Source organism: Daphnia pulex, chromosome 3 (genome assembly GCF_021134715.1).
Source record: "Daphnia pulex isolate KAP4 chromosome 3, ASM2113471v1".
In the NCBI taxonomy this organism is placed as follows: Eukaryota; Metazoa; Arthropoda; class Branchiopoda; order Diplostraca; family Daphniidae; genus Daphnia; species Daphnia pulex.
Window position 1 is genome coordinate 1087785 of NC_060019.1, and position 18123 is coordinate 1105907.

Sequence of the window (18123 nt, forward strand, 5' to 3'; positions counted from 1 at the left end):
AGGTTTTGTTTCAAGATAGAACGTGTCAACCAATCGCTGATTAAAAGATAAATTTTTTCCCAAATTTCCTTAAAGAATTCCTTTCTCAGAAGTTGGAAAGGAAGTTCGTGCGAGGTGACACTAGCATATTGGCGTGCAATAAACGAGAAAGGTGTTAATTTATTCCGTAAAGGAATATCAGCAGAAATCTACAAATGACAGCTTGACAACAGTTTCCTGTAAAAGGAGGTCATCAGGTCATTTCTCTTTGGTAATACAAATTGTTTTTCGACAGTGGACACGGTCACGTAAAAAACAACACCCGGCGTAAATTTATTGACCCAAACATTTTTCACCAATGTGACTTTCCTTCCAAGTTATGCATGTCAACGTCAATTAGAGTCGGGTTCAAGAATGGCCATGCGTGTGATTAAAATCTGAGTTGGGATGGCTGAATTTTGTTTTTAAACTTGTGAATAACACAAGGGCGTATTCTTGGCTTTCTAAATCTCTGCGCATTTCATTCTATGACGAAGAATGCAATCTGCAGGGAAAGCTTGTCTCCTTTTGATTTAAACACATTTCCGCCAAGACTCTAAAACTTTTTTCGAGTATCCGTATGAATCGAAAGTTGGTTCTTTTATTTTGCCATACATTTTTGATAAATACTATAGCGACCGAAAATGTTTTGTTCCGGCAAAATTATCTGCGGTTGGCCAGACACTGCCACCTTGTAATTTTCGAGAAATCAAAAGTGCTGTTTCAGTTTTGTTAACATCTTTATAAAAAGATCTGTGTGATGTAACAGTTACGATGTAAGGCGAAATTCTGACATTTAGTTAAGATATACTGCTAATTGGTTTCGGTTTCACTAGCGGAAAAATACGGTGCAAAGAAGAGACGCGCGAGGTTTCCCTTCGTTAGTCGTTACAAACCCGTTTAATTCCATTTGACGCAGGGGGTCAGCAGGAATGCCGCAAAAGGGGACTTTCACTGACTGTCACGGTCGGTGTGAAAATGGACAATACTAAGAATCAAAGCAAAATGATTACAACATGCAAAACAATGAAATTTCAGTGTTATTGTTATCGTAGATGTAGTAACACGCAATTTCTACTTGATTCCTTTTTAACGAGAATACAAGAAGACCTTTTGGGCGTGACGGATGACTTTTCGTTCAACGCAACGATGCATCGTTGTTCTCATGAACAAAGCTGCCGAGAAAGTACAGAAAAAACCCATTGCAGTGAATCAACAGATACGTATAGCCTATTACTCGATCAACCTCAATATTGCCAAGTCTCCATTGACAATAAATACACCGTAAAACGCTCGAGAGGAACACACAACTTTCACTACTACGCGAGAGGAACAACAAAAGGATGGAGTTCAAGAGCACGAGGTTATACATGATATTTCGAAACGGCAATGAAAAGAAAGTGAAAACTTGAAACTACGACCGCGTTAAACCGTAGAAGGGAACTATTCATTACATTACATTCTAGCAAGATCGTTGTAGCCTATCCCAGCATTTACCACGTTAGTACACGCTGACGAAACATCTGAAAGTGAAAGCTACCAAAACATTTAAAAACTAAATGTCTCCTCGTTTTGAATAGCTAGGCTAGCATCTATTATTACAATTTTTAAATAATAGGATGCTGCTTTCAGTTACGCCTTACAATAATTTTACAGAAACGTATATTCATCAAAAGAATTTTCCTAATTCAGGGTAGAACATTTTACAAGTACGCAAGTTAATCGAAAAATAATAGAACAAGTGAGGTATCCGACACTGGATTGGAGAAATAATAATAAGTAAAACTCTTATACTACTTCCATCGTGCTGTGACTGGATTCGCTGTGGATGTACGACTTGAGTGGAGGCTCCATAAGACTGCTTTCAGCGTTATCTTGCATTTCAGCTTGGGTTTCCATCTCCACTTCATTGGCTGCTTCAAGAACTTCTCCACCCCAATCAATCTTAAATCGGGTCACGCGTGGTTCTTCAAGAATGTTTCGTGTCATCTAATGAAAAATGGTCATAAACAGGTGGAAAACACACAGTAATGAAACCAAAAAGAATTACCTTATCAAATTGAGGAACAGGAGGTGGATTATCTTTCAGTTCTGGATCAATATAATCGTTGTTGACAAAATAGCCCACTCTGACAAATTCATGTTCTTTGTATGAGCAAGTCAACAAGACAGCAGTTACTCCAATTGCATCTGCTACGGGGATCTTTTCAGGGTCTGGTTGGTCAGCTTGAAACACAAACTTGTGCTTTCCAACAGGTACTGGACCGACAACTACTGTATCAAGAATCTGGTCATGTGCTGCACTCTCGGCTGAGCCAACATACGTCAACTTCCACTCCAAATCTGCCAGAGTAGTTCAAAAGAAATTGTTAAAATGTGTTCGATCGATGATAAAATGAATGGCTTGCCTTCTGGAATTTCATCGATGCATTCAAAAACAATCTCAAATTGAAATGGACTGAAAAATGGGCATGGGTTGTTCAACACTTTGACATCAACAATGTGAACTTTCGCCATTTCTTTTTAATCTAAAAAAGAAAGACAATTGAACATTTAGGTTAGAAATACATATAACACAAGAGCTGAATTACCTAAAACAAGAGTATATTCTTAAAGTTAAAAAAACGAAATGGCTCTGATGAGTTTCTGTGAATCGCAATCACACAACGAGAGACACTGCCTGCCCGCCAAATTCTACCAGGCTACAACGATGCAAGATGGAGAAATTATGACAAATGATTTATTTTTATTTTAGAAAATTAATGTTTTTCAAATTTGGAAATATCCTATTCCCACTATTCCTAATGCTATTTTGAATTTTCTGTTTTAAGTTTATTTTAGTTTATGTTTTACTTAATTACTCGCATATGTCGATACGCGTTAAGAACAAAACCGCTGACACCTAGTGACCGAGGATAAATTAAATTGAATTCCACTAAAAATTCGAACAGATAATTTGATTCAGCCAACACCATTTATTTTTTAAAGTAACAATGAATTTCATAGCATGTTCATAGTGTAATGCTAACAGCTGGACTTTCTCCTTGACATTAAACAGATTCACAAATGTATTCCAAGTAGAAGCTGTTGCACAAGTAATCAACCCAATAAAATCCACTCTCAAAGTCGAAGTCCATAAAAAAATAAACGCAGTATCCAAAATCACTGTGACCGGGTTTACCCGATTGCCAGTTGGTGTAAGTAAAGCGTTGGAAAGGCTCTATGGTGGCCCATTCATAGGTACGATTATAACCTTTTTGAGGAAATTTCCCGGAAGTCCAATACTTCTCGCTTTTTAGTTCTAAACTTGAACGTTTGAGACTACAAAGAAATGTATGGGTGTTACTATTTATTTCTCACCTGGATGGACTTGCCAGTGATTGTAAATCAGTTTTTCCTCTTCTTCAGTTTCAACACTTAGCAAAGTCATGTTTCCTGTTCTGCAGAATGCATCCGCTTGCTCCCAATTATCGCTCTAATAATTATCAGAAATATATAACATTTGGTATCATTTTTCTACTAATGAGGATGGTCGACTTACGTTACTATTTGTGAAACAATAACATTTGTTTCCTAATGCCCAACAAGGCACTTTCGTGTTTCCTTGGAAATAAGGGGCACAATCTTCTGTGAATAAAATGTTAGCGAGTTATCAAAACTAGAACATTTTCAAATAAAACCAAACAGTCCCTTAAACGCGCATAAAATATACTTGGTTTAACCGTCGTCGTCGATGTAACGGTTGTTAATCCAGTGGTTGTAATTTCGTCACTGGGTTCTAGAACAATGTCATCAATGGCGATTGCATCTTCTGCATTCCCCCCACAACTTGCGTAAAATGCCAACTATTCAGTGGTTTCATAACACTAGGTTACTTTTCTTTTCAAGTATTTATTAATTTTTTTAACCTTATCTAAAGACCCACCGTTAAAACAGTTGGCTCCGGGACTGGGATGAGGGTAGACGCCTGCCGCCATTCCAAATTTACGGAAGTGGAATAGCTCGACAATGTCAGCAAAGTTGTTTCAGTGTCGCCAATGGCCAGAATGAGCTATAAAAGAATGAATTGCGTTTGTGATAAATTTGGACTCTGATCAAAATTGACACCCAATTTAAAAAAATCCTGCTACTAAAGGAATTAATACCTCTAAGGTATTGCCAAAGGTATATTTTGATCGAATCCAGAATTTGAAAGTAATTCGGTCGCCTGGTAAGGCCATGAATTCGACTGTACGCAAAATAACAAAACCAGGAGAAAGTTGAGCGTCACGGGTTGCCCGTAGGTATTTAGTGCCAGATGACGGGATAGGAGGTGGGTAGTTGACTTCTGACGGCATTGTAAAATCTTCGACAACCCAATGAACAGTCGATGGTGAACTGTCGTACCATGGATCAGCTGAACCACTCTCGAAGTCGTTGCTGTTCAACAGGATTCGTGCAGATTGAGGATCGATTTCCAAGGACGGGATGAACATTTTCTCTTGTTCATCTTGTTTTGATAACGAGACAGCAACGGTAACGAGCACGAATAAAAACCTAAAATTCATTTTTTTTTAAATGAACATAAATGCTTCAATCACGAGCGAAAGATCCTTAAACAATAAACCTGTGAGTTGATAAAAGACACGGTAATTATCTTATCAAGTCAATCAATTTCGTCATTCAAATAAACTGCATTTTGATATGCTTATCATTGAATAGGATATGGCCAAGTTAAATTAGCGCAAAAAATACATGGATTCCAGTCGTTTTTTTCCTTGCTTACAATAAATAACCTATAATAATTTCACACAGATTGCAATTAGAATGCTGTACAACTTGCGATACAATGAACTAACGGAAAAGTATGATTTTGCTGCCGTTTCTTTCTTTAGTTGCTGGTGTTTGTTTTTTAAATATATACGTGTAATCGCATTTGCTACTAATTTCAGTATTTATTTTGATCGTCTTTAAGTATTTGGCCAATAATAAAAATTCAATCGCAGAAAATCATGATGGCTCAATTTTTTAAGTTATAACCTGAAGAAGGGATTCGAGGGAACGAACAAACAGATGCTCAGGTGTTTTTTTTGTTTAAAAAATGAATTCCGAGCACCAACATATGAAAAATTTGATCCGAAGTTTTGTGATTTTTAAAGTTAATCGTTGTCCATGATTGAAGGTTACAAAGTAGAATGAAAACTCTGAGCGTCACGAAGTGTTGCAATTCTTCATGAGCAACGATAATTTTAATTTCGCAATAGAAACTTGAAATAGCTGGCTGATTTTCCCCATTTCGCAAGTAAAACGGCACCAGTCGAGTCCTTTTAAAAAAAAATAACCAACAGTCTTATTTCGTTTGACAATTACGATAATAGCATAATTGATAAAATCATTATCTGATTTGATCTAATCCTATTTCCGACAGATTTCCGCTATTGCAAACTGTTTGACCCCAAGCGCCACTAAGCGGCAGCTTCGTGATTTACTTGCTTATCACCAATTGATTTGTCAACAGACTTCAGTCAAGTTCGCTTCCATTGAATAGCAGGCAGGATCAATAAAATGTCTCTACTTAACAAATTTTTCGGAATAAAAAAAGAAGTACCTGTAGTTGCACCTCACACCCCAGTCAGTGTTACCAATGATACACCAGAATCTGGTTTTGTTATGGTGCCTAATGCAGTAGAGTCCTATCAACTTCATTCTGGTAACTATAAAAATGCAATTAAGGATAATTTGTTATGCAATAACAGGATTTTCCTTTTAGTCAAATGAGAAATTAAGACTTACACTAGTTTGGGTTTCTATTTCAGGTCCTTTGCCATATGCTATCAATTCAAATGCCTCCAGCAATCAACAGGACATTTCATCTAACAAGCTATATGATGAAATCCCTTTCCAGTTCTCCCCAGCTTACAATTCGATGTGGTTAAATGGTTCCACTGTCAAGCATAAACCTAAAATGCTTAAAGAAATTGACTGGGACTCTCTGTGTTATGATTTTACACTAGAGAAATCTATTTTACAGTCATGAAATATACTTGAATAAACTAAAGTGTGAAATGATGACTCAACACAGTTGTAAGATTAAATCAACACTTGTAATGTCTACTGATAGTCCATCATCATCATTTTAAAATGTTATCTATTGCCTTGTCGTTTCAGAGCTGTTTCCTGTGAGCTGCATAACAGACAGAAATTAATTTGCGTGTAAATTTGTAAAATAACTTGATTGACTAGAATTACACTGCTTGGGTATCCGCAGAGGGTCTGTGTCTTGGATTGTTACTTCATGTGGAACTCCATGGAAGGAATACTGTACATATAAGGACTTGTCTTCTCCCATGCATGGATCATAGAAACCTGGAAGCTGGCACTGTGATGAGACAAAAACATTGTTTAAAAACTTTCTTTTCTGGAATCTATTTTGAAGTACTCTTACCTTAGATGCCTCTTGAAGTATAAGCTTAGAATCCCTGACTAGGCATTGGAGCGGGATGGTAACGTCGGTGATGGCATCGCCGAGATCACGGTGGCTTAGATCTAACCACCGACCGTAAATCGATTTTGTGATAATTAAACCTTTCTTGTTTTCTTCGTCCTCGACATTCCGTCTAAATGTTTCTTTCATTAAATCGATGGATATCTCGGCTTCTCTCCGACGAGCTAGCATTCTATAAGGCAAGAAATTGGTTACTATTGTAAGAAAAGAAGAAAAATCATAAAAGTTCAACTAACTGGGCGTGATGCATAGCTCGATGTCTCTCTATATCTTTGACTTTCTGTTGTTGCATGTAAGGTTCCACGACCAAGCGGCGGACGATGATCCATGCAATCATTGGTGTAACAGTTCCATAAAATATTGGGCTTGGTAGCACTTCATGACACAAATGAATAGGAAAAGCGTAAATTTGGTTCCCTCGAAGTAATCTAGTGAAAATTGAACACACATCAAGTATACAAGCTATCGCTACACATTCGAAAAGGGTGAAATCAATACTTTATCTTTAGTCTTACGCCAGTCGGAACTCCGACTGTCATTGAAACTGCTAGTGAACTATGCTGTGATACTTTACGCTGAAGACCATATTCTAACATAGCTCCAAAGGTTCCGGCTCTGTACATAAAAAAATAAATTTTAAATCATTGATAGAAAAAATGATGCACAAAAATAAATACTGACTTGACAGTTGCTCGTAATCTCCCTTCATGCTTTTCAAGTTTGTGGCAGTAGGACATTGAAATAAACGAGTGCGGGATTCCAAGAACAAAATTTACTTGTGTCCTATATGTTGTAGTCTCTTTTACTATGCTTGTGCTCATCGAGCTAGACTGTGAGTTTTTGTAAGTTAGATAACCGACCGTATTTTTATCTAGCTGATGTGCCAATGCTTAAATTCCAATAACAATCATTACAAAAAGAGCATAAGAATTTTTTAAAGTTATGACAACTTACTTGACACAAAGCCAAAACTCAAGCCTTCGTCAGTGGTAGTTAGGATTCCAGAAATATTTGTAAACATCCGTTTAGTCAGATTGCGGAATCCCTTGGCAGAAAAAGAAAGACCGTTACCGAATCCTAAGTCAACTTCTGCCCATCCATCAGGAGAAGTGATTCTTCTCAATGACACATTTACTGAACCAGAACCTGAACCCTTGTGTGTTGAAAGCTCACCTATGGCCAATAAACACTAATTAAAACCCCATTATCCATGTCAAAAATTATGATAGATTACCAGACAAGTAAGCTGTGTCAGTTAAGGTGAGAGGTGCTTGAATAGACTGAGAAAAGTTCATGCCTTTGACCACAATAGATGGAAAAAAATCACCAGGAGGTCTGTAAATGTAACATATGGTTCAGTGAAGGAGCACATAATAAATAAGTTCTTCTTAGCTTACCCAAATTCATCATCATATGCATCTTCATAAGAACTGAAGAGTTCAGTGGCATCAATGTTGACGGTAATGGAGCTTTGAGGATTGGTCCTCTGGAGGAGCCGGCGCTCTTCTTTTTGCTGAGCAAGGAGCTCATACTCCTCTCTAATTTCTTGTGGAGTTTTTGTCCTTTGTACAATTTCCCATCCTTCAGTTTCAAGCCCTTTGGTTCCCAAGCTGTCATAAATGGCTCGCTTGTGGGGGTCACTCAGAACCTCGTATGCTCTTTTAGTTTTGTTGAATAACACTTCAGCTTCCTTCTTTCTGAGGGGATCTGTATGTTTATCTGGATGATAGATGCGACTCAGCCTTCTGTAAGCATTTGTTATCTCTTCTTGTGGAGCCTAATGATTTAAAAAAATATGTTAAATCTTGTGATAAACAAAATAAGTCATGTGCAAAACACACTGATAACACATGTTTTGATTTTTCGCCTCACAAGCGTCCTTAAATACATCAACGTACATGCTTAAAAAAATGAAAGGCTTACATCTCTTGGTAAATTGAGGAACTGATAAAAGTCTTCTTCCAATCTTTCATTTTCATCATCCATATTGGACGAAAAAAATCGCGAAACTAGTTGTTCAGTTACGAACGTTTACACGAAAACGTGAAGACTGAAGAGCCGGTCCGATTGCGTCGAACATGTCTACCACCTAGCGGTGTTATTTGACACTTTTTAAGTAAACCATACTTTTTGAGGTTTTGTTCGGCAGGTGGCTATATGTTTGTTATTATGACTCACGAACTCCTAAACAAAACAATACGGCCCAAAAGTCTGCAAGTCTTTTTCAGTGGAAAAACCATTTTCGCATTCAGCCATTCAGCCATATGTTATTATTAGTGCTGATTCAAACCGTCATCTGAGGGGCGTGGGCGACACCATACATTAATAAGAGAAGTGACGTGCTTAGTTTGGAAGTTAGTGACATTTCACAGAAAGAACCGTACAGCTACAGTCTGCAGTTGCTGCTTCTAGTATAAGTAAGTAAGTTCTGAGTTCACGTATTACGTAGATGTTAACCTGATATACTCAGTTTAGTACCAACATAATTTCCGAATGTTTTTTTTTAATATTTGACTACACCAAATGAATTGTAAAGAAATTGTTACTTGTTTTCCAGAGTTCTACCATTTTGAAGCTTCAAAATGATATGTTGTGGTTTGATAATTGAACGTGCCGAACGTGAGTCAATTCCGGTTCCTTTGATCGGGGTTTCGGTTCAGGCTCGTATCGTCGATTTGGTTGCCGAGGTCACCATTGAGCAACGATATGTCAACAAGGAAAATCAACCCATTGAAGCAGTTTATCTCTTTCCTCTTGATGAAGGTATTGCAGTTTAAAGTAATATTAACATTTAGTTATAGAAATTAACTGCTGCTTCATGAATCACAGGGGCTGGAGTTTCTATGTTCACTGCCGAAGTAGATGGGCGTGTAATCGAAGGTGTCGTAAAGGAAACGGAACAAGCTAAAGCCGATTATGACGAGGCAATTAAGAGCGGACACTCGGCATTTTTAGTTGAAGAAAAATTGCCGGATGTATTCAAGGTAAACTTAACAGTTGTCATGCAATGGTATTTGTTTTGTTTTTTTCTGATCTTTCAATGACAATTTTCAAAGGCTAAAGTTGGTAATTTGGCACCTGGATCTGGAGCCAAAATCCGCTTGACTTACGTCACAGAATTAAAAGTAGAGGGTAAAGAAATTCGGTTTTACTTACCCACTACTATCGCTCCTCGTTACATTCCTCCAACCGATAAATCCAGCACTGCAGCCGATCTAGCTTCAATCAAATATTCAACGTTAGTAACTATTTCGTCTCTGTGAACATTATAGATAAAATCAACTCAATTTTGTTTTTCCTTTTCAATTAAGGGAATCGAATTATCAAGTGGATTTTAACGCAACTGTGCAAATGGCTTCAGCCATCACAGAAATTCGCTCTCCGACCCACAAAATCGCTGTTACTCGAGACGCTGTCAATAAGGTAAGATCGAGTTGTTGAATTGGACAAATATTTGAATTACATAGATTGTTAATTGTTTCTTTTGAAATCCATTAGCCTAAATATGGAACATTACGATTCGACAATGTTGTGACCTCCATGGATCGAGACCTCGTCGTTTACATTCAAGTTGCCGAGCCAAACCAGCCACGACTTATTTGCGAGGTAAACTTCGATGGTTCCCAATTGGAAAATATTGTAGGGCTCTTTATTCAAATTCAATTTCTTAGAAATCACCGAAGGGTACTGCTGCATTGATGCTAAGCTTAGTTCCCAGCTTCAAGTTGACCGAACAGAAGACAGAGTTGATATTTCTTGTGGACCGTTCGGGTTCTATGGGTGGATCAGGGATTAATCAGGCTAAACAGGCACTACAGGTATTATTTTATAATTTTTCCCGAATGTTAGGTAAAATTACTAATTACCAATTTAAAATGTTTACAGCTTTTTCTCCATTCACTACCTTTGGACTGCTACGTAAGCATAATTAATTCAAAATCGTGTATATTTCGTATTTTCATTTACTAACACCACAATTTTCGCATCTCAAAGGTTAACATTGCGGGTTTCGGATCTTCGTACAAAGAACTTTTCCCCGCAAGCAAGAAATATGATGAATCCGTACTGAACCTGGCCAAGCAGCATGTTGACAGTATGCTTACACAAGTTAAACGAAAAAATTCACTCCCATCAATATCTTTTTTGTTTTCCGATTCTTTTTAGGCATCGATGCCAATTTAGGCGGTACTGAAATATTTCATCCGTTGGAAACGATTTTCAAAAAACCATCCATCGAAGGCTACTTACGGCAAATATTTGTTCTAACGGATGGAGAGGTAAAATTACTGCTTATTAAATTGCTTTTATTAAATGATCAATTGTGAAACTATTTTTATGAAATGAAAAGGTCTCCAATGCAGATGAAATCTTAGGTCTAATCCGCCGTCAAAATGGGCAAGCGCGAGTTTTCGCCTTAGGTATATCTCTAAAAATAAGTTGGAGGCAAACATTTTAGTTCATTTGTTATTACAAACAGGTTTGGGGAGTAGCGCCAGCCATTATTTGGTTGAAGGCATGGCACGAGCTGGTAATGGAACTGCCCTATTTGCGTCACTGGAAGAACGTCTGGAAAAGAAAGTCATGCAACAGCTCCAGGACTCTTTGCAGCCAGCCCTTTCAGGTACCACCTAGACAGGAACATCAATTAGTTTAGTTCATTTATTCATATTTAATTGACAAACAGATATCAAGATCAAATGGGATGGTCACGAGGAAACTGGGCAAAAGTTCACTACTGCCAAACCTGTACCCGTTCAAACAGAAAAGACTTTGATGGGATACGGTAAACCGTTGGAATCGGCCAAGCCTGTTCCTACCGAGAAACCGCAACTGAAATTTCGTCAAGCCCCGACCGCCGATATGGTACCCATCCACTAAATTTAGATTTGTTTCAGCTGTTTCACAAGAAAATATTTCGCTGACAGGTTCCAGCAGTTTTTGACGGGAAGCATCTGATTGTGTACGCTCTTCTGACAGAAGATGCTCACGTGCCAAAATGGGCTGAAGTTATTGCAAAATCTCCTGTGGGTCCGCTAACGTTGAAAGTCCATTTGGACGAATCCAATTCAGAGGAAGGACAACTTATTCATTGGTAAATTATAAAAGAACTTGCGGGAAAAGAAATTCTTTTGAATTTTATTTCTACAATTATTCGTTTTGTTTAGTTTAGCGGCAAAAAAATTGATCCAGGCCCTACAAGACAGTGAAGGGGATCCCGATTCGATTGAAGATTCCAAGTCGACTGAGACTAAACAAGAAATTATTCAACTAGGCTGTCAATACGGTAATCCGCATTGTCAAACACGTACGTATGCAATGAATTCATTTAATGCCTGGTATTTTATGTAGGTTTGGCGTCTCGATACACTTCTTATGTGGCCGTTGATCCCAAAGAGCAGAAGGAACTGAAGGAATCCTGGATGATGATGAAGTCACGTGACGTCCCTGTTCAGTTAGCTCACGGTTGGGGTGGTGTTCAAGCCCTTGGAGCTTTTGCAGGTGGTTGTGGTCCTATGATGGGGCGCTCTAACTGTCCTCCTATGGCAATGGCTTGTCATTACAGCCTTCCTCCAGGTATAGATTTAGTCCTAGTCGGTGTAACAAAGTATCGCTTAGATATAGAAGATGTTATCTTACTTTCAGGAATATATACGGATGGAGTTGAGCAAGTCGGCGGTGGCGGCGGCGAAGCGTATGAATCCTGCTCAGATAACAGTACGTACTGCGTTCATTTCCAAGAACACTTGAGAACCTTTCTACAGATTACAACTGGCGATGTTTCAATTTTGTTTGAAATAATTTAGTTGAGGAGTTGGACTGTGAAGTCGACGACGACTACTGTGACAATGAAATCCAGTTTACACTCAGTTCGTCTGAGGGGACTGCAAATGAAACCAGCAACACAGACGACGACAAGTTGCTGAAACTCATTACATGCCAAAATTTCGATGGATCGTTTAAATTGGAATCGGCGTTGGCTGAGCTTCTCCACACAACATTGGAGGACATCAAACAAGGTTTTTTCCTTCATCAAATTTAGCGCAGAAATTAGCAATTACAATTTCATTACTCCATAGCCGCAGAAAAGAATTCGTACTCTGAACAAGTTTGGGCAACCGCTGTCGCTCTGGCGTTCATGGGGATCGTCTTAGCTGATCTGCAGACCACATGGATGTTGGTAGCCAAGAAAGCTGAAAATTGGATCCGCTCGTCTGGCAAACTGACCGGAGACGAAACCGCATGCACAGGCGCAGCCCAGGAATACGTCAAAGCCAAATTAAGTTTGTCAATCCTTCGTCTTTGACAGCAACATTGAAATCCAGCCATGCAAGTACAGCACAATTAGCAATATGCTAATATCATTACTAAACAGTATTATTCAGTATTTTGTGTGATTTGTTTATTCTATCTACAGTGTGATAATTTCATTTCTGCTTTTCTATAATCTATTCACGTCAATTGATTTTCACTGTTTTGGGTTACAACGAAATACAAACCAAGTTATAAATATGACCGTAAAGTGTTAAAGTGTATCATTATTCCGAGCTTGGACTTAAATAGCTTTGATCCTGGATCGATGATTAAAGAGAAATTCGATTACAAGTCTTTCATCTGATTTTATTTACAGGAATTCATGACCATCCGGTGGATCAACAATTTCTTTGATGGAGGGCAAATAGTGAAGGACAGAAGAACGAAAGTGCAAAAATAACGTCGAATATGAAAATGTCTCGTTAACATACACGAGTAATAGCCTGTTATTATGTATAGGGGACACATAATTATGAAAAGCCTCTGGAGTGGATTGATATGAAATGTTACAGGAAGTCCAAGGTCTATGTAAAAATAAACACGGCTGGAATGTTCACAATGCAATTCCAAACAATTGATAATTAAAGAAGAAACAAAAGTAACAAAACAAAAATTCAAACAGATTTGACTAGATACCAATGTCAACATCATTTGCCACGATACTCATCAACCAGAGTAACATAGAATGTTGTCGATTTTTGCTATAATTAGTTTTTTTTTCAAGCAAATATTTAGAAAAAATAATTATTTGACAATGATTGGAACCGGAATATAACAATTTAGACAACCAACCGACTCAACATCTCGGCGTCCTGTTCAGAGAGAAGCGGCAACGGTTCATTTTCATTCGTCGTTTTGGGTAGTGAACGACCGAAACGGATGATTGTCATTTTAGAAGATGAAGAATCTTCATCTAAATTAACCGATGAGGGTTCGTTTGGCTCCGACTGCTGGCTGCTGTCAGCGGATGGAGTAGCCGGTGGAGCGACGAATGTCGGAGGCGGCCGGACGCGGACTTCGTACGGCGACGAGTAGACGTCGTTGCCGAGAGCAGCGGACGATTTCGGCGGAGTCTTGACGGGTTTCCCATTGGTCAATTTCGTCGGCAATTTGAATTCGCCGCGCATAATCTTCTCCCACACTGAAATAATAATATCCAAAAATGAAAAAGGTTAGAGAAATGAATTGGCGCCAGCCACAAAGGACAAATAATAATTGTGGAATCGTACCGATGGTTTTGGCGTCGCGTTGGTAAGGATCCATCAAGTCGAGCGAGTGTTCGCTTTCGCTGACCAGATTCGACATGCCGTACAGCGTCAAAACCTTGGGGCAATCTGCGGGAAAATAAAAGAAACGAAAAAGTTAGTACCGGTACAATGACTACAATCAGTTGATTGTGCGATGCTATCGATTCTATTCGTGTGCTGTGTAATCATTATCAGATCCATCCCGAAAAAAAGTGCAACTTAAAAACCATTTCTCTCTCTCTCTCTCTACTACACCAGCATCTAATCGCTCCGCAGCGCTGGGAAACTTTTACGTTGGGATATGCAAATCACTCACGAGAGCCGACCTCATGCCAGAGTTTGTTTGACGTCATCAGTTTTTCGTTGCAGGAATTTCCTGCACACAAGTCAATGCGCACACACGCACCGTGACTTTATAGCCTCACTCCGTGCATAGAGATTCGTGACTCGCTGACCCGCTGATTAACGACTCGACCGCCCTCGGAGGAATGTACACTTGTGTTGCGTGCAAATAACTGGACATCAGTAATGCCCTCCTTTCTTTATTCTCCTCTCCTCATTTGAAAGATTTTCAGTTTCACGACCGTGTCAGCGCCTCGATTCGTGACGTCAGCAGAATTCCACACGCCGGCCAGAAGAGTCTTCCTGAATTCCCAGCTATAGAGAGAGAGGCTTTCTATCTTTTATTTTTCTTTTACATCCTGGTCCAAGTCGAACAGAAAGAAAAATAAAAATGTTTCAAACGACCTTCCCTGCGGCAGATTTAGACGAGTGTGAACTGATTTTATTCCTATGGCCTCCATACCTCCAATCCCGAAAAAAGAAAAAGAAAACCACCGGGATACTGTTGTTTTGAGAAAATAACCGAAACAACAATTTCGGTAGGTTGAAATAGGGGGAGAAATAATATAGGATATCCATCACGAAATAAATAAATACAGCGCCGTGTGTGCCAGGGCCACATCAGTGATTATACGTACAGCACACAATGCACACAGCAGACACTTGTGGAAAAGATTTGTGAAACTCACGAGAATCACGATTCTTTTATTTTCTCTTTCTCTATCTGTTGATGGGTCTCGTGTGTTGCGGTCTTTTGTCGTGATTACGCGTGAAGCGGTACATTCTTTTTCCCCTCCGAGCCGGATTCAGCTCTTCAATTCTTTCGTTTGCGGGTGAAAACGCACAAAAGGAGGAAATCTCTTTTAAGTGAAGGGAGAAGAGGGGGACAGACATAGTTAACCGTTGCACAGCTGCTAGTTGACTTTTTGAAGGATACATTCACTGTACGTATTATAATGACGTGTCTAGCGAAACTATAGGGACTAGGACGAGACTATTTGTTGCGTGTGAAATTGTAGATCCGGAACACGAAGCCCGGACGTGATAATTGATTTCGTGAATTTTTAAAAACTGCCTTTTACATTGGTGTGGGGGTAAAGTTCAAGAGTGAGAAATGAAGTCAAATAATTACCGGGGATGTCAGAAGTCTTGCAGTATTGTTCCACTAGATGAACGAAAACGTAGAATAACCGGCCCATCTGTTAAGATAAAATTTGAATTTAGATTTGAAATAATTTCGCGCTTCCTTGTGTGGATTTTGTGACAAGAGACTTGAATGCACGAAATAGAATTGGCATCGATTTTTACCTTTTCTTCGTGTTTGAGCAGCTCCCAAATTGGAATGGCGGCCGCGTCGGTTGGTTGCGGCTGATTCACTAAAATGAACGAGGCGACAATCAACAAGATGAAAGGGCAGCGGCAACTCCAGCGGGACATTTTTGTCTTGTCGACGTTTGAAAAAGCGAACGAAATAGTCACACGTGAAAAATCGAACGGGAGAAAATCAAGGGACTGACGGTGAAGTGTTGTTTGAGTGAACGCTGGTCGAGCAACTGATTGTGGCCGCACGTTACGCGGTCCCTCTTATGGGGCAGGAGGAGGAGGTTGGGATGTTCTCTGGCGGGCGGGACTGGAGGAGGAGGTCCCGAAGAGGAGAAGAAAGAAAAAGAAGAAGAAGAGGAGGAATGCACCAAACTCCGCCGGCAAGGACGTTCTCCATCCACCGTCGAATTTCTTCTTCTTCTTCTTCTTCCTTGAATTTTCTTTCTCTTTTCTTTCTTCTCTCTCCCTACACCTTTTCCTTCGTTCGTTCCTTCGTTTGTTCGTCTCTTTCTTTCTTTTTTTCGTGATTGGAATGTCTTGGTCGGCCTCTTTCCGACATTCTTTCGGAGGTCACCAAGGTCGTTCGTCCTTCTCTTCCCCGTTTTCCCAATTCCTTCACGACGACCGAACGGCGATGGAAATTCCGCACAGAAACTGATCGAACGTGAATTTCGTTTTGAAAAGATTCGGGCACCAAATTTAATTCACGGCGGAGTATAAAGGCGTCGCTTTGATTCTGCAACCAACGACATTGGCCTGGTTAAAACATCTTCCTGCCAAGGTTCATTCGCGCACATTTATTACGTTGTTGTTAATGTTGTTGTTGTTGTTTGGTATTGGAATTGCGGGAAATGAGCGGTGCGATGCGGTTGTTGCCGGGCGCATTGCAACAGAATTCACGGACGTCCAATGAAATTCGGGTCATCGAGTACGAAAGTTGAACGAGTCGACGACTAATTTATTAGTCGACCAATTCAGTCGATGCTCTGGACAACATTGGAACAATCGGGCGCTTTATTGGTTTTTCTTTTGGTTCTTTTTTCTCCCGATTGGAATGCAAACGTCCAACAATCAAACGAACGAACGAGGCGAATCCACGTCAATAGAAAAACCCACAAGGAAAAGCCGAACATTCAAATAAGAAAAAGAAAAGGAAAAGAAAAAGGGACGTTGGCTTCTGCTGCTGCTGCCACAGTCGAAGAAAACGATTGAGTAACATTCCCATATATGGTCATGTCTCTCTTGATGTTTTCCCATTGCGCTGGCCGTTTCTTCGTGCCAGCCACTCAGCGCAGGCCTCGGCAACATCCTTCACCTTTTCCCTCATCATCACGCAATCACACGTGAATTTATTTTTATTCTCTTTCTGCTGCTGGTAGTCGGAAAATATTTTCCCATTTCTTCATGAAAATTTGAATTTTGTGCCAATTGAATTTCCCGGTCGATTTTTGGAATTTGGAGGGAAATTCAAAATTGTAAAAATAAAATCGGAACGGGTTGCAATGAAATTGTGGGGTTACTCGAGGTTAATCGTCGAATTGAGGTGGCCGTTTCTTCTTTTCCACATTATTCGAATGATAAGAAATAGAGAAGAAGAAAAAGAAGAAAAAGAAATGGGAGGGAAGAAGAAGAAGAAGAGGCCGAGGGGGGAAAAAAGAAACGAATGCGTCGGCCGTCGCCGCTGCTGTCCGCCACCGACTCTCTCCGCTCATTGCACGCGGGACTTGCGAGTCCCGACGGGACGGCGCCGACTGGATGGCGCCAGATCAAAAGAAAAAATAAGAAGAAAAAGGTAAAAACTGGCATCAGGCGGTTGTTGGGAGAGAGAAAAGAAAAAAAGGCCAGGAGGAACTGCTGGGCAGAGAGGCAGCAGCAGCCGACGGACCGACGGTTGTTGGGGCGTTCGATCGTTCGGGTCGACTCCATCAAACATCATTTATGCGCCCATCATCTTCCCACACACACACACACGAGAGGGTCTACACATACGTAGGGGCCGCCACACTATGACGGCGTTGCTCTTTTCTTCTCTTCTCTCGTCCCAGTGCGCGCGTACAGAAATAAATAAACGGCCCAAAAAGACTCGCGGGGTTTAAAAAAAAAACGAAAAAGCATTTGGGTTGCGGGACTGCTCCCGGCGGACCAGGCTCAACGTCGCCACAACTACAAACAACAACAACAACAACAACAACGGAAAAGAAAAGAACAAAACAAAACAATTGCCGACTAAAAAAGAGGAAAACACTTAGCCGTTGCAACACAATAGGAAATTCCCAAATACTGCTACTGACGCAATATACATGTTTCGGAGACAATCGAAGAATTTATAGTCAGTTTGTCATACAGACAGACTATGATTATTATTATTCAAATAATAGCAGTAAAGTGAGTTGGGGG

General features: G+C 39.8%; 6 protein-coding genes across 8 annotated transcripts; 2 read left to right on the forward strand and 4 right to left on the reverse strand.

Moving 5' to 3' along the window:
• Nucleotides 1–1663: 1663 nt before the first annotated feature.
• On the reverse strand, nucleotides 1664–2752 carry LOC124190902 (histone chaperone asf1-like). Its single transcript, XM_046583785.1, has 4 exons — nucleotides 2610–2752; nucleotides 2427–2546; nucleotides 2069–2361; nucleotides 1664–2007 (listed from the first exon to the last, which is right to left on the reverse strand). The coding sequence occupies exons 2-4, from the start codon at nucleotides 2533–2535 to the stop codon at nucleotides 1807–1809; spliced, it is 603 nt and encodes a 200-aa protein (XP_046439741.1). The 5' UTR covers nucleotides 2536–2546; nucleotides 2610–2752; the 3' UTR covers nucleotides 1664–1806.
• A 221-nt stretch (nucleotides 2753–2973) lies between these two features.
• Nucleotides 2974–4627, reverse strand: LOC124190900. 2 transcript variants are annotated; one of them, XM_046583782.1, is made up of 6 exons: nucleotides 4164–4627; nucleotides 3944–4069; nucleotides 3731–3863; nucleotides 3560–3642; nucleotides 3379–3493; nucleotides 2974–3319 (listed from the first exon to the last, which is right to left on the reverse strand). In XM_046583782.1, the coding sequence occupies exons 1-6, from the start codon at nucleotides 4563–4565 to the stop codon at nucleotides 3069–3071; spliced, it is 1110 nt and encodes a 369-aa protein (XP_046439738.1). In that variant the 5' UTR covers nucleotides 4566–4627; the 3' UTR covers nucleotides 2974–3068. The 2 variants fall into 2 exon arrangements, with proteins under 2 accessions (XP_046439738.1, XP_046439737.1); XM_046583781.1 differs by having other exon boundaries at nucleotides 3560–3645; nucleotides 4164–4626.
• Nucleotides 4628–5486: 859 nt separating this feature from the next.
• On the forward strand, nucleotides 5487–6264 carry LOC124190903. The gene is made up of 2 exons (XM_046583786.1): nucleotides 5487–5707; nucleotides 5814–6264. Exons 1-2 carry the CDS (start codon nucleotides 5563–5565, stop codon nucleotides 6032–6034), a joined length of 366 nt encoding a protein of 121 aa, XP_046439742.1. The 5' UTR covers nucleotides 5487–5562; the 3' UTR covers nucleotides 6035–6264.
• On the reverse strand, nucleotides 6083–8577 carry LOC124190899 (dnaJ homolog subfamily C member 11-like). The gene is made up of 10 exons (XM_046583780.1): nucleotides 8426–8577; nucleotides 7900–8279; nucleotides 7737–7837; nucleotides 7457–7675; nucleotides 7184–7391; nucleotides 7001–7117; nucleotides 6739–6930; nucleotides 6443–6674; nucleotides 6247–6376; nucleotides 6083–6181 (listed from the first exon to the last, which is right to left on the reverse strand). Exons 1-10 carry the CDS (start codon nucleotides 8486–8488, stop codon nucleotides 6162–6164), a joined length of 1662 nt encoding a protein of 553 aa, XP_046439736.1. The 5' UTR covers nucleotides 8489–8577; the 3' UTR covers nucleotides 6083–6161.
• A 55-nt stretch (nucleotides 8578–8632) lies between these two features.
• LOC124190897 (von Willebrand factor A domain-containing protein 5A-like) lies at nucleotides 8633–13015 on the forward strand. Of its 2 annotated transcripts, none has more exons than XM_046583778.1 (19): nucleotides 8633–8919; nucleotides 9060–9265; nucleotides 9332–9486; nucleotides 9559–9740; nucleotides 9814–9925; nucleotides 10001–10108; nucleotides 10174–10320; nucleotides 10388–10420; nucleotides 10496–10595; nucleotides 10667–10779; nucleotides 10851–10920; nucleotides 10980–11123; nucleotides 11187–11365; nucleotides 11428–11594; nucleotides 11668–11786; nucleotides 11852–12076; nucleotides 12146–12217; nucleotides 12307–12519; nucleotides 12580–13015. In XM_046583778.1, exons 2-19 carry the CDS (start codon nucleotides 9085–9087, stop codon nucleotides 12804–12806), a joined length of 2547 nt encoding a protein of 848 aa, XP_046439734.1. In that variant the 5' UTR covers nucleotides 8633–8919; nucleotides 9060–9084; the 3' UTR covers nucleotides 12807–13015. The 2 variants fall into 2 exon arrangements, with proteins under 2 accessions (XP_046439734.1, XP_046439735.1); XM_046583779.1 differs by having other exon boundaries at nucleotides 8673–8923.
• An 84-nt stretch (nucleotides 13016–13099) lies between these two features.
• LOC124190901 lies at nucleotides 13100–16039 on the reverse strand. Its single transcript, XM_046583784.1, has 4 exons — nucleotides 15712–16039; nucleotides 15536–15602; nucleotides 14044–14148; nucleotides 13100–13955 (listed from the first exon to the last, which is right to left on the reverse strand). The coding sequence occupies exons 1-4, from the start codon at nucleotides 15838–15840 to the stop codon at nucleotides 13594–13596; spliced, it is 663 nt and encodes a 220-aa protein (XP_046439740.1). The 5' UTR covers nucleotides 15841–16039; the 3' UTR covers nucleotides 13100–13593.
• Between the last annotated feature and the right edge of the window lie 2084 nt (nucleotides 16040–18123).

Coding starts and splice junctions, on each gene's coding strand:
- LOC124190902 (XM_046583785.1), bottom strand. CDS start 2,535: ATGGCGAAAGTTCACATTGTTGATGTCAAAGTGTTGAACAACCCATGC. Junction 2,362..2,426: donor CATCGATGAAATTCCAGAAG/GCAAGCCATTCA, acceptor CTACTCTGGCAG/ATTTGGAGTGGAAGTTGACG. Junction 2,008..2,068: donor CTGTTCCTCAATTTGATAAG/GTAATTCTTTTT, acceptor ATTTTTCATTAG/ATGACACGAAACATTCTTGA.
- LOC124190900 (XM_046583781.1), bottom strand. CDS start 4,565: ATGAATTTTAGGTTTTTATTCGTGCTCGTTACCGTTGCTGTCTCGTTA. Junction 4,070..4,163: donor CCTTTGGCAATACCTTAGAG/GTATTAATTCCT, acceptor ATTCTTTTATAG/CTCATTCTGGCCATTGGCGA. Junction 3,864..3,943: donor CGGAGCCAACTGTTTTAACG/GTGGGTCTTTAG, acceptor ACCACTGAATAG/TTGGCATTTTACGCAAGTTG.
- LOC124190903 (XM_046583786.1), top strand. CDS start 5,563: ATGTCTCTACTTAACAAATTTTTCGGAATAAAAAAAGAAGTACCTGTA. Junction 5,708..5,813: donor GTCCTATCAACTTCATTCTG/GTAACTATAAAA, acceptor TTTCTATTTCAG/GTCCTTTGCCATATGCTATC.
- LOC124190899 (XM_046583780.1), bottom strand. CDS start 8,488: ATGGATGATGAAAATGAAAGATTGGAAGAAGACTTTTATCAGTTCCTC. Junction 7,838..7,899: donor GCATATGATGATGAATTTGG/GTAAGCTAAGAA, acceptor TTACATTTACAG/ACCTCCTGGTGATTTTTTTC. Junction 7,392..7,456: donor GAGTTTTGGCTTTGTGTCAA/GTAAGTTGTCAT, acceptor TTGGAATTTAAG/CATTGGCACATCAGCTAGAT.
- LOC124190897 (XM_046583778.1), top strand. CDS start 9,085: ATGATATGTTGTGGTTTGATAATTGAACGTGCCGAACGTGAGTCAATT. Junction 11,595..11,667: donor GAAGGACAACTTATTCATTG/GTAAATTATAAA, acceptor CGTTTTGTTTAG/TTTAGCGGCAAAAAAATTGA. Junction 12,520..12,579: donor ATTGGAGGACATCAAACAAG/GTTTTTTCCTTC, acceptor ATTACTCCATAG/CCGCAGAAAAGAATTCGTAC.
- LOC124190901 (XM_046583784.1), bottom strand. CDS start 15,840: ATGTCCCGCTGGAGTTGCCGCTGCCCTTTCATCTTGTTGATTGTCGCC. Junction 15,603..15,711: donor TGCTCAAACACGAAGAAAAG/GTAAAAATCGAT, acceptor TTATCTTAACAG/ATGGGCCGGTTATTCTACGT. Junction 13,956..14,043: donor ACGCGACGCCAAAACCATCG/GTACGATTCCAC, acceptor TTATTATTTCAG/TGTGGGAGAAGATTATGCGC.